A 13,009-nucleotide genomic window follows, 5' to 3' on the forward strand; every position below is an offset into this window, starting at 1 on the left:
TCTGTTACAACATTTCATTTTCTTGGCTTCTTCCACTGGACGATTTCCAATTTATTTTTTTGTTGCATGACAGTTAAAACGATCTATTAGTGACCCGACTACTACCAGTGTGCCGGATTTCACTCACTATCTCTTTTCTGATTGGCCGAAAGCGTACAGTGAATTTTCGAAATCCGCGGCTCCAAGATCGGTTTTTGAAATATCTCGGACACAAACATCCTCTCTGGCTCCCAGAGGCGTTTACAAAACATAACAAAAAGTTTGATCTGAAATTATTTTCACATCATGTAAAACCGCTCAAATTACGCTGACCAGGCAAATATTATGGAAGGATCTCGTGACAAGCGACAAACAGCCATGTCCGGTCAGCGGACTGCCCCAAAACCAAAATGGCGTCGGCAAACTTGGAGGAAGAAGACAGGGATGAACTCAACTTCGGAAAGCTTTTCGTGCGAACGTTTAGCTCAAGTTCCCCACCAGACAATAAGCGGGAAGCTCAGTGGAAGATCGAAAGATTGAACCTCTTAAACATCGCTAACCTTTGCATTAAGAATGTCATCGATTCTGCGTTAAAACTTGGACGTGCAATAAGCGATGAATATTTCGAACCCTTTCAACAGTTTTTCGTTGTTTTGGAGAGTATTTTGCGGCACGGGCTGAAAAGTAAGTAACTTCTTCCTATTTCAAGATAACTAGCTCAGTTAGAGTTGTGTTGCTGCTTTCGTTTTTGGGCCAGGTCTTTGTTTTACAGGAAGTGGAAAATGAAAACAAAGAGATTGATCATTTTGTTACGTTGTCACATGACAAATATAAGTTTAGTAAATAAAAAAATATATATTTTTTAGAATGAAGCTTCATGTTCCAAGTGGTCAGTCATTGCAATCTCCTTATTTTCTCTTCGAAGTTAAATTTACGTTCTCGTTTCTCTGAGGTTTTTTTTTTGAGGGATCAAATGTGTAACTAAATACAAACAAAAACAAAAAGATTAATTTCAAGAATTTTTCTTGTTTCTATTCTTTTCACATTTTTTGTTAATTTTTGTAACCCTCAAATAACATCAGACAATAATAAGTTAATAAGTCTTATGAAGAAGTTTGGAAATTTGCAAAAAAAATTGTGGTAAACTGAGTAAACAAGCCTTCCATAAAATAAATAATCTCTCATAAATTCATTTAAATCCCTCTTGTCTTACATGAAGTGAAACGCAACATTCTTGGCCACAGAAAAGATTATTGGGGCCCATTAGAAGCTTTGGAACAGGCAGCTCCTGAGTCATCAGAAATTGTTAAGAGTGTTCAGAACCTTCCAAATATCAGGTTAGTGGGAAAGCCAACGGAAGCCAACGGCGTGAGAAATTTAGTGTTTGTATGAGAATCTAATTAAATAATTCCCCTAAAAGAATTTGGTGGTGTACCTGTGCTAATTTTCTCCAGAGGCTTGCTTTAGATTTTCCAAATATTTGTCTGTAATTTTTCCCAGGACTTTCTTACAGACAAATGTATAGAAAATTTCAAAAAGTGGTTCTAGGTCTTCTAGCACATGTAACGCTTTCGATTTTTTTACTAGAATCCTTAGGAGTGAAGATTTAGTGTACAATTCATATTGTTTTTACAGAAATTATTAGGGTTAGATTCTCGTACAAACACTGTAATTTCTCACACGGTTACCTATGTATCAAGGTGCCTTTAAAACCATGACAAGGTCTATTATGCACCAATCAATAAATTCAAAACTTCAACATCTCCCTAAGGCAAACCCCCTGGCTTTTGACCATCACTTGTACTCCTGTTGGAGTGGGGAATTTGACCTTAGCTTGGGTAGGGTGGGGAATTTGGACTGCAGGTGTAACGATCAGGTGTCAGACAACATGGTTTGATAGATACAATCTTTCTCATGTAGTAGGATGAAGGAGTTTAAAGTTACAGACACATCTTTTGTAAAGGAATAGCTTGTCAAACATGAGGACATCAAAAGCAAGATGTATGAATTTTTGTTACCATCCATGAGCCTCCTAATTCACTCTCATTTTGATACAAAGTTAGGGGTATAGAATAGTTCCTGGAAAAAGGTGGGTCTCAAAAAAGTTTTTCCCAATCTCAGAAGCATTTTTGGTGGGTCTCGAAGTCTTTTTTGGGGGGGTTTTCTTTGCCTCGGAGTCTCAGATGTTCTGAGATCTCCATAATTCTTCAGATGATATGAAAGCTGAATTCAATAATTGTTTTATTATTAATTTAAAATAATTCCTAGTTTAAAACCAAGCTAAGACACGCTTACCTCCATCTATATTAAGTTCATCTTCGATAGTGCATGCTAATCGGCAAGTTTAGGAGAAAAAGGGTTGTTCACCCAGAGGAGGAAGCATCTAAATTAGTACTCCGGCTCCGGCAGCCAATAAGTGGACGCATGAACATGGGAAGACCAGTTGTTATTTATACAGATACATGTAACCTGAAAAGCAATACCTGCTTAGAAAGTGTGAATTTAGAGCTGAGAACAGCTATGTTGGGAGACCTAGCTGGAAGAGGCGTGCTTAATAGAGGCGTGCTCTTGCTTTGCCATAGTAGCAGTAGTAATAGTAGTAGGGTTGTTCAGCTCCTTAAATATTCTCCAAATAGTAGATGTCGTCTGTCGAGTTGACTTCTTGCTGTTCCTGCTGTGTTTTTAGCAAATCGTTCGCCTATTTATTCCTCGTGAAACGAGTGAAATTTTCTGTCATTTTTTACTCACTACCAAAACGACTCAACCTCGTCCCCAGGTCTTCTCAGTTGCAAAATTGTTCCAAATTTGGTGGACAAGAGCTGGATATGACGAATTATGCATAGCATTTTAGCCGCAATCAGAAACGGAGAAATATTTTGCATGACTATTAAGTAATGTGCCTTTTGTTTTCACTCTGTTACATACACAGTGTGTACTTGTGTCAACTTTCCAGATACTGGGCAAAATTAGTCCTCAGCAGGGGAGTATGGCCTATATTGGAAGGCTCTGCCTGAGAGGGGTAGGGATGGGGTTTCAGTCTGTCTGTTAGGTATTTGAAAGGGCCTTGTATGGCTGTGTTATTTTTAATCCAATAAACACTATATGAAAAATGACAAGGAGACTTCCCATTTTGGATTTCTCTTTATTAGACAGTCCATTCTATGGGTTTAGAAAAGGGTTCATGTACAGTGTTTTTATGTAGGTAAATTGGGGGGTATCATTTTTCAGTGGAAGGTATGTGAAAGGAGTGCCTTTGCTAAAAAAAAGTAGTGTATGAAAAAGTAAGGGGTTGGACCGCAAGGCTGCATAATACTTTACCGAGTGCCTCTGACCCCCATCTTGAATTAATTAATTTTCTCAGTCTTGGGTAACATTGTAATGTTCTTAACAACAACAACATCAACTTTTATTTAAACATGGCAATAGTTTATTAAGCTACAAGCTTGTGGGGTTATATGTATATAAAGCAATTTGAGAAAATGCCTCTTCATAAGAATAATAATTTCTAATAAATTATTTTACAAATTTTCCCAAAATCCAGAACAAACCTTGCTTTTTTTTTTTTCCTTCAGAACCAATCATGGCAAAGGAAGAGCATGGGTTAGATTGGCAATTATGCAAAAGAAGCTTGCTGAGTACATCATGATCTTGGTTGAGAGTAAAGATCTGCTTCGGTAAGTTGGCATCAGAGCTATATGCATTTCTCAAAGGTATATACAAGACTTCTTTTGAGGGTTTCCTTGCTCTTCGGTTTAGTTGACGAACAGCTTTATTGACATTAATGTGTAACCATGCCCAAGAGATAATCAATGACTAATCAGTTTATTATTCAAACAAAGTACACTGTATTAACTAAAAGTTATACTTATAATATATAACTTTCTGATAATTACATTGCTCAAGCTGTTGTAAATATTAAATTAGGCAACAGACCTGGAAAAGTTTTTACTTTGGACAGAAGGTACTTACATATAAATCACCCCATCCACAGAGCCTTTCTTTTGCTTGCTCTATTTTGGCATAAATTATTGAGAGTCTTGGCTCACAAAAGTGTCCATCTTTTCTTTTCTACATTGTATGTCTCCCAAAATGCTTTTTGTCTTCATTGGCCTTCTGAAGGATGTGCAATTAATCCCCTGAGGTGACCTGTCATCATAAATTAAATTTATCATTAAATTTACTTTTTCATCTATCTGTTATAAGATGACACAGTATTGCAACAAATTAGTGCTTCCCTCGCTATGCAGGTTACAGTTAATCATAATCAGCATTACATATGTTTTTAATGTTTAGAGAATGGTATGAACCTTATGCTGTATTAATGCAAGAAGAAGGAACAGTAATCTCTGGTTTGCTTGTTGGAATAAACATAATTGACTGTAATTTTGATCTTAAAGGAGATAGTCTTGATGCTTGGGTAAGCCAGAATATTTCATATGAATAAAGATTTCAACTTACTTCAATTCTTAATTTCCTTTGTCTTCTGACCCTAATTACCATTTACTAGCAGTAGCCATTAGCTAGGAAGTGGGGTCAAACATGTGGATTTACCTTGGAGATGTGAGTCAAGGGCATTCCTAGGCAATTTCTTGAGCTTTAAGCCCGAGCAGAATAATGCTGATATACCCTTACATTGTATTAATTTACACTGGTACAACAGCCAGGTTTTACAGGGCGTTAAGTAACTTTAGTTGGACCTTTAAGTTACAATCACTTTACATAAATGTTACATTTGCCTACTTCTATACAATATCATGATGAACACAAAGACAAGGCTGTGTTAGCATGGCATAAATGTAAGGCCGAGGCCTGGCACGCAACTCGCAGACCACCTTGTCTTGTTTGTGGTAATGCTCTTGTCCCTGTACACATGTAGAAATGCAAGTACGTCTTGACCCTTGACATACGGCACTGAATGATCGTTCCGGAGTTGCTGTTGACACTAGCAACGTCAAAATAATTTAAATTAGAAATAATTTAAAATAGTTTTTATTATATGTGCTATATTGTTGTATTTTAAACATGGTGTCATAATTTTTTCTTTTTGTAACGTATTTATTTTTTCATGGCAGTCATCAGTTCTAGATCTAAGTCTGTATCTCAAGGATGGAAATTATTTGGAAAAACCACCAGAAAATAAAAAGTGAGTGAAAATTCAGTTTTAAAGAGTTGCCTTCTCACTTTATCAGTTTTTCACCGCTGATTTGTAAGTGGTGGTACACGTATTTAACTAATCACCAAAACTGAAGTTGATGTCCCTGACCATGGTGGATGGTGAACACAACTGGTCACAAACATTTTGAGTGTTGTGAGTACACTACATCTATGTGTATAAACCCAAAAGTCTGACTCTAGTGATTAATGCTACCTGTTTTTGGGCACAATGTCTTTTTGTTTTTGTTCATTTGTTTTTGTCAAACTTAAGCCTGTCAAGCTACATGTATCACTTCTCATTTCAAACTCATTTGACCAAACAGAAATGTATTCACAAAAATTGCACATGAAATTGTCTGTGTTAATTATTTGTAGGTGACATTCATTAAAAGGATTAGCTTTTGTTAGTGAAACTTGACTGTCAAAGTAGGGAGTTATCTGTTCGAGTTACTTTGTGAGGAATAATATTTTATCTTTGAGACTGCAAAAATAGCATCAATTTAAAAAAGGTAGTGCCCTAAGGTGTGCTTTGTCAGTGATCTGGGAAATTTAATAAGTAACACTTAAAACCATTATTATTATTATTTTATTATTATTTTTTGTACAAAAGGAATGAAGAACAAACTGATGGAAGTGAACTTAGTGTTCTCATTGATCAGAAAACATATCTAGAAGAAGTCAACAGAAACCTAAGGTAGGTGATAGAAGTTTCATAAATTTATTCATTCCTTTCATTTTATTTACAAGTTATAGTTCAAGTTTAGTTTATTCACACTTATTCACACTTATTTTTTGTTTTAAGTTGGGAGTTGGTCACACTTGAATAAATAGAATAAATTAACTCCAATATTTAAAGGTAGCACATCCACAAAGTGGTTCTTCTTCCAACATTTCTGGTTGAATTGGAATTGGGAAGACATGTTGATTTTTGAGCAGTCATGGAGAAAACTGGAGTTAACCCAGAGAAGAACCTCTCAGAGCAAGGGAGAGAACCAACAACAAACTCCACCCTCATATGGCATTGACACCAGGGTTTGAAACCAGGACATGTTGTTGGGAGGCGAGTGCTCTCACCCCTATGCACTCTCACCCTTGCTCCCCCTAGCTGCCCCTTCCGTGATCTATAGTGGGATTATTGTTCAAAAAAATTGATTTATAACAGCCGCCTTCCCCTACCTACACTGTACCCCTACACACAGTTCTGCCTCATGAAAGACTGATGCACTTTTCAATCTAATCAGTTGCTACCTATTTAATATATGTTTTTCTTCTTCCGCTTGAAACTTTTTGGATAACCCTGCCATGTCCTCCTCAAAGTGTCTGTTGTGTAGATATGCAACATTTTATTGTTATTTTACAGTATAATAATTATTTTCTTTTTTCTTGGAAAACATGATTCTTTAATGATAAGAGTGTGTACTTACAGTTTTAGTGTAAATCTTTATCTGTGGATTAAGTTTATGGTTTTATGTATCAAAAATCAGACTCGATCAGTCTGAGTTCTAATGTCCAGTCAATGTTCAGTTCCACAGTGAATAACTTGCAAACAAAGTTGAAGAATTTGAAAATGACAAATGATGATTTATCCACTCAGGTAGTTAATACGGTTAAGTAGTTAATTTTCACATTTTGATACGTCATGTACGTTGTTCATGCATGCTTTGTATGATGTTACCTCAGGTGTAATTCTTTTAAATAACACAGAAAATAATTATATTAAAAGTATGTCTAATTCGTGTGTGTTTGTTAGCTAACATCCTGTACCGAGCAGATTGTTCAGCTGATGCAAGAAAGAGATATTCTGCAGGATGCAAACAACCAAATGAACGAAGTCAGTGCAAGAAAACTTCAAGTGAGCGCCCAAACCCGTAGCCAGAGAGTACTGCTAGATAGCCTGCATAGCTAGCGGGCTTAGCAGCCAAATGCTGTTTGTTTGTTGTTTGTTTGTTTTGTTTTTTTTGCTTTTGTTTTTACCATAAAACTATTCACTATATCAGTGCTTTTCTCCTTCTTTATTTAATTTTCATCACACATCTCGGCTGTAAAGTCGGCCCTTTGCGCCACCAAAGACACAGCTAAATTAAAATAAAATGCCTTGTTCTTTCGCCCTGCCACCAAAGCGATCCATGATGCACGCATCACACGCCTGTTGTGCCAACTCGTTCCAAATCCTTATGTGGTTCTCGACCTTTTTTTGAATCGAGTAATGGTGGCAAAACAAACCTGGACTATACGTTTAAAATAAGTTGTCTTCCCATTGAAATTTTGACGTGAAATTTGACGAGGTAAGTATTTATTACAATGTACTTCTACTTTCCAAGGCTGAAAAGAAAACTTGGAGTTATGTTAATCAGTACAACCTTGACTGAGAAAGAAAATAAAATTTGAAAGACATTGCAATAATCTGTTTTCTTTTTTTCTTTAACAGTGCTTGATATTTAAATATTCGTGAAAGTCTCTTGAATTTCTAATTCTGTTATTCTGACTTTACAGCTTGCTCAAGCAGATATTGATGTTGAAAGGGAGACATATCAGAAGTCAAGGTTAGGTCTTTACCCCTCATGTTCCCAGGCTTTTCCTTATCCCTACTTCAAATGGCTGAAAGAGCCTAGGACAAGACGGTGTCATTGGTATAGCGTTGAATTTGTAGTTTTTTCTACTTGCCTCTAAACTGTTCCTCCTTCAAGCTATTCTTTTTCAAAACTTTTCAATAGTTAGGAATATTTTTAAAAGGTAGAGAATTTTTGTCTCTCTACAATGCATAAAGAGAATATACAATGCAAGTCTTAATCCGCAGTAGGATGCTGTAGCTCAGTTGGTAGAGCTGAGATCTGCAGAGCGAAAGGTTTCCGTCGTTTTTGTTTTCTCTATAATTACGCACAACCACGGAAATAAAATCATTGTAGCGTAAGCAGTTATCTACAGTGTAACTCTAGCTGTTACAGGTTGTAGTAAGTATTCTATACCAACGGATTTTTATCTTTGCAGGGAAGGTTTAAATGATATGTACAATGTTATAAGAAAACAACTGGATACGGAAATACAGCTTCGGAAGGTAAAGTACAATTATATGTGGCACAAAAAACAGGAAGCATAGGAATCGGTACGGAAATGATAATGTCAAAGAAAAAGCTTCAGTGTGCGAGACAAAACCGCTGCTCTTGAATCACATTTTGGTACATTTCTTTGCGTACTCTGTACAACTACGACGTTTAATTTCCTAATGTGATCCCCCCCCCCCCCCTGACGTCTTAAAGAGAATGTGATACGTGATCATACAAGGACGACAACGAGCTTACCTTCTTGTTTTTTATGTGGAGAGCTTACGAAACTTTGAAGAGGACCCCAATGAAAATCCCAGTCCACTTCTTTTAGTAAAGTTTTTTTTCAAACTTCATTGCGTTAGTTGTTACTAATCTGCCCCTACTCTCTCTTCGGACGTTTAGGAAACAGAAAAAGAGCTGGAATTAGCAAGGAGTATGAAAGAAGAAAGTGAAGTAAGTTTTTGTCACCTGCTAAGGTGAAATGATTTGTGTATCCCCAGTGAGGCTTGAGGAGCTGTTGTTAGACAAACATTCCTGTAAGGCACTTAGCATTGAAAAGGAGTACGTTTTCCGGTGGTATAGTGGGGCTCTGTAGTATTGCTTTATTCACGATTAGCCGAGAACTAGGTATAGTCCATGCACATATATGTAACCTATCTAGTTACCAGTACACTGTACACAATTTGAGGCACGTATTGTAGTTCAGTGAGACACCATCACCCATTAAGTGTCCTCAGTACCTCCCCTTGAAGTTTCCACATAAAAACGACTTTGATACGAATTTTCCGGTTAACACGAATTCGCTTCCGTTTTCAGTTTTTTTTTGGTGAGTACATGGATATTTATCTTTCTCGTCAGGTCGCCATGCGACTTCTGGAGAAAGATATACACGACAAACAAGATACTTTGATTTCTCTACGAAGACAACTGGAAGATGTCAAGAAGCTCAATCTTGAACTTCACAACAAGCTACAGGTACTTTAGTCTGGTTGCTATTGGGGTGACTTTAAAGAGGGCTATGTCTTGAGGATTGCTGTTTTAGGTCATTACTCACAGGGACGGCGGTGCTGGAGAGGGGGCTGAAGACCCCCCCCCCCCCCCCCCCCCCAAACTTTTCTAGGGGAAAAATGTTGTGATTAGAGTGGTTTTCGTTTGAGTGTCGTAAAACCAAAACCAAAGTAATTACTCTGGCCAATCACATAGGACACAGACAATACATTGAACCAATCAAAACTCGAAGTAATTACATGTGGCTGACGCAAAGCGCGGGAAAATGCATGCGAGCGCGTCACAATTGGCTTTGGTCTTACTTCTGATTGGATGAAAAGGTGGCGCGAATCTTTTAAGCCAATCGCATCGTGTAGAAAGTGCAAAACCAATTACTTTTCGACACTCAAATGAAAACCGCTCTAAGTATAAGGTAGATGCTGTAAACACTAGAAGTACCTGTCATTTCACACCTCATCCAGGTTGAGTTTTTTTAGAGAAATATCTCATTGAGAACGTTGAAAATACCAATTCCGAGCCTGTAGACCACCCCCCCCCCCCCCGCCCCCCCAACAGACTAGCGTCTCCGGTGCGAGTTTTCAAGCGCAGCCCCCCCCCCCCGCACCCCACCCCTCCGGGTTGAAATTGCGCTCTGCCGTCCCTGACTCAGTGATTGCACAAAGACCTCTTTAGGATTTTTGAAAAAGACATCCAACAGATTTTAACAGGGATCACTAATCATAATAATAATGATTGGTGACTTTTGCAGACATAGCATTAAAACGTGAAAAAGCAGGGCCCATTGTGTAGCACTGGCCTGAAATCGGCATTGTCACCTTATCTTAAACATGCTCTTTCCATTGCTGAAAATTATTCAGCTCTAGCTTTAATTTTTTATTTTAATCGGTGACGTAAAAAGTCAATGCATATGTCTTTTTGTGTAGAATACTCTTAAAATTTGGCATCCTGCGAGTTAGTTTAAATTAGGCTGTTTAGAGTCTCCTATTTTACCGTATGATTGTCGAGATACAGCGCTTACCGTTACAGGAGGGCATCTTGCTTTCACATGGGCTTAGGGAGTGGGCGGAGGGTCTCTTCTATGGAAAAGACGGTGTGGCTCGTTTTTCCTCATCCAAAGTCGAACCAGTACTGTGAGTCAAATTTAATGGTCGTAGTAAACGTTGCTCGTCTTGCAAACGTACCTTTCATGTGAATGGTTTTCCTAGAATTTTACCTGCAGTCCAAACTTAAAACTGCTTGAAATGTCCCCATAAGTGCCTGGAATTGATAGTGTCATTTTGTTATCGTTATGTTAGGTGAGCGAATCTTCAAGCAAAGACCACATGAGCAAATGGACAGAACTTGAAGAGAAATGTGCCAAGATGACCAGTCGTACCAAGGAAGTAGAGAAAAGGTGCGTACGCAGACAATGACAAAAAAAAACCATGTCCCAAGTTGAAAATTTGCCGTTGGTGGAAACCGCTTAAAAGTGGTAATAACAGAAAGAGGATGAATATTATAGCTTATAACTGCGTTCCTAAACTGAAGGTGATTACATATAGAGGGCCGAAAGCGCGGGAAAGTAGGTGCTAGCAAGTCACGATTATTTTGGTTCTACTTTTGATATTTGAAATGGCGTGATATTTTTTTTTTTTTTTTGAGCCACTCACACATCATAGTAATGCAATACCAAAGCAATCACAAATATTGTGAAACTCAGAGGTCAATACAGGTGTAAGTACAACTGAGTACAACTGAGTCAAAGTAAATAACAATTGTCCACCGTAGAATCATTCAAAAGCCTAACAAGATCTACCATGGTGGACAGTTGATTTTATTACCTTACTTGATAAAGTTAAATCTTTGTGTTTCACTGTCGAAGCTAACCCCTCTATTCAGCTATAACTCCGAAGTAGTTGCACGCATTCTAATAGTACTGATGTCCTAATTTTAGTCTGACTGAAGCCTTAGCAAAGAAGACCGCGGCAGAGAACATGGTGGATCAGTTGAATAATAAAGTGGTGGACAGTGAGAGTGAAAGGTAAACCAAAGAATCAAAGTAAAATCAGTGAGAGCGGAGTCAATCAATCACCCCTGTAGTCTCCCATACAGCCGTTTTTGTCTCATCACGCAACGCTCCTCCCCGCCAAATAAGGAGCGTTGGAGGCAATCACCCCTAAGGCATAGCCAACTGACTGCTTAAAATTGAAGTTTGGAAGACTCATACGCTGTTGCTGTAGCGTCACGCGGCCGAGAACGACTCAGCTGTCTCACGTGCGTAGAAAAAGTGGCCAAGCTTTTGGGTGTTTGTTATCTGAACAGTCCTTCTATTGAAATTAGTACTAATTTCAAAGTGTCATCTTACAAGCCCTCCATGAGACACGGAACGTTTAGTTATCTGGTCACCATGTTAGTGTCCGTTAGAAGGAAACCATCATGATGTCCCCATACAAAGCTTTTAAAATGTGGGTGAAATTTCTCGAAGACAAACGACTGCAGCTTTAATACGTCTAATGAGGTTTCTCCTAACATGGTTAAAGTTTGATAGGGCATGAAAAATATGTTAATGAAGACTTTTATTTTCTGTATCTTTGTTCTTACTTTACCAGAACTGCTTTAGACACTAACCTTAAAATAGAACGCGATTGGCGGACGAGTTTACAAGAAGAAACGGTAAAAGACAAAGAAAAAGTAGCTGCCATGCAGGTGGAATTAAAGCAACTGGAAACACTGAAAAAGGTGACAGTTTGTGTTATATTGTAACGCTCTCCTTTCTATAGTTTGATTTTTCCGTTTAATGATGCTTATAGGTGTCACTTCAAGAGGTTCCTCTGACCGTATGTTGAATTTAGTACAGTTTGAAAAGTGCTTTTCCTTTACTGCGCTTTTCACAAACATTCGAACTCTGAAGTTCATAAGCCGCCTTCACAATTGCGTTTTTCGCTGCCGTCGAGCATAATTACGATCACAAGCAACGAACCTTGAAACACAGAAACACACAAAACGGATCGAAATCCACCGATCACAAATCACATACCATGACCTTTTGAACCCGTTAAAGTAAAGTTTTGTTTCCTAAGAGGTCCGCTAAGATGATTGACGGCAGCAAAAAACGCAATCGTTAGTTGGCTTTTGAACTTCATAATTCGCATGTTTATGAAAAGCGCAGTAAATGGTCGGGAAAAAATATGACCACACTGTGGCGACACTCTGGTTCTCACGCTATAGGTTCCGAGTTCGATTCCTCAAAATGTTATTTTTTTGTCCCTTATTTTATTTGGTTATTTATTTCATTTTTTTGTTCATTTTTACTGTTATGATGATTATGGTAACTGTTTTGTTAATCAAGACGTAATCGTCCCGCGATTTAGCTTGTGTTCATTCTAAACCACTATTATTGTAGCCTGAGTGACCGCTCTAACAGCGTCTTGAACTATTGATTCTTTTTTTGATAGGAATACCAGGTTTTGCACGAAAAATATGTAGGATTGAAAAAATCCTATTCGGAGCAAGAAATGGTGGGTATTAAAAATTTGCTGCCATTGTTTTGTGTCAACAACTGTGTATCACAGGGCCTGGATCTGGTCATTTCAACTGAGCATGCGCCAAATCTCAAACAACTGACATAGCTTATCGCAGACTATTCAGGGCTCACGGCACGTTGCCTATGGCCAAATTCAGATTGGGAATTATTAAGTTGTATTTTTTGGTGACTTATTGGTCTATAAAATTAATAGTCTCTACACGTTTTGAGGCTCTCAGTTAGTGGGGACCAGCGAAAATAAAATAAAGAAGCAAACTGAACAGATAAGGAGGAGAGCAGTAAGTGGGCCTCTGAAACGAAG

General features: G+C 38.0%; 1 protein-coding gene across 1 annotated transcript in view; it reads left to right on the forward strand.

Annotated features, from left to right (window-relative positions):
* The first annotated feature begins 377 nt into the window (after nucleotides 1-377).
* LOC140928573 (RUN and FYVE domain-containing protein 2-like) overlaps nucleotides 378-13,009 on the forward strand; it is a 17,017-nt gene continuing 4,385 nt past the window's right edge. Inside the window, exons 1-16 of the mRNA XM_073378343.1 lie at nucleotides 378-663; nucleotides 1,199-1,316; nucleotides 3,552-3,653; nucleotides 4,273-4,396; nucleotides 5,052-5,122; nucleotides 5,744-5,827; nucleotides 6,658-6,727; nucleotides 6,884-6,985; nucleotides 7,627-7,676; nucleotides 8,122-8,188; nucleotides 8,580-8,630; nucleotides 9,036-9,152; nucleotides 10,481-10,578; nucleotides 11,119-11,205; nucleotides 11,774-11,903; nucleotides 12,620-12,682. Of these exons, the coding sequence (XP_073234444.1) occupies nucleotides 390-663; nucleotides 1,199-1,316; nucleotides 3,552-3,653; nucleotides 4,273-4,396; nucleotides 5,052-5,122; nucleotides 5,744-5,827; nucleotides 6,658-6,727; nucleotides 6,884-6,985; nucleotides 7,627-7,676; nucleotides 8,122-8,188; nucleotides 8,580-8,630; nucleotides 9,036-9,152; nucleotides 10,481-10,578; nucleotides 11,119-11,205; nucleotides 11,774-11,903; nucleotides 12,620-12,682 (1,608 nt within the window). The 5' untranslated portion in view covers nucleotides 378-389. The remainder of the gene's footprint in view (nucleotides 664-1,198; nucleotides 1,317-3,551; nucleotides 3,654-4,272; nucleotides 4,397-5,051; nucleotides 5,123-5,743; nucleotides 5,828-6,657; nucleotides 6,728-6,883; nucleotides 6,986-7,626; nucleotides 7,677-8,121; nucleotides 8,189-8,579; nucleotides 8,631-9,035; nucleotides 9,153-10,480; nucleotides 10,579-11,118; nucleotides 11,206-11,773; nucleotides 11,904-12,619; nucleotides 12,683-13,009) is intronic.

Source organism: Porites lutea, chromosome 2 (genome assembly GCF_958299795.1).
Source record: "Porites lutea chromosome 2, jaPorLute2.1, whole genome shotgun sequence".
Classification (NCBI taxonomy): domain Eukaryota; kingdom Metazoa; phylum Cnidaria; class Anthozoa; order Scleractinia; family Poritidae; genus Porites; species Porites lutea.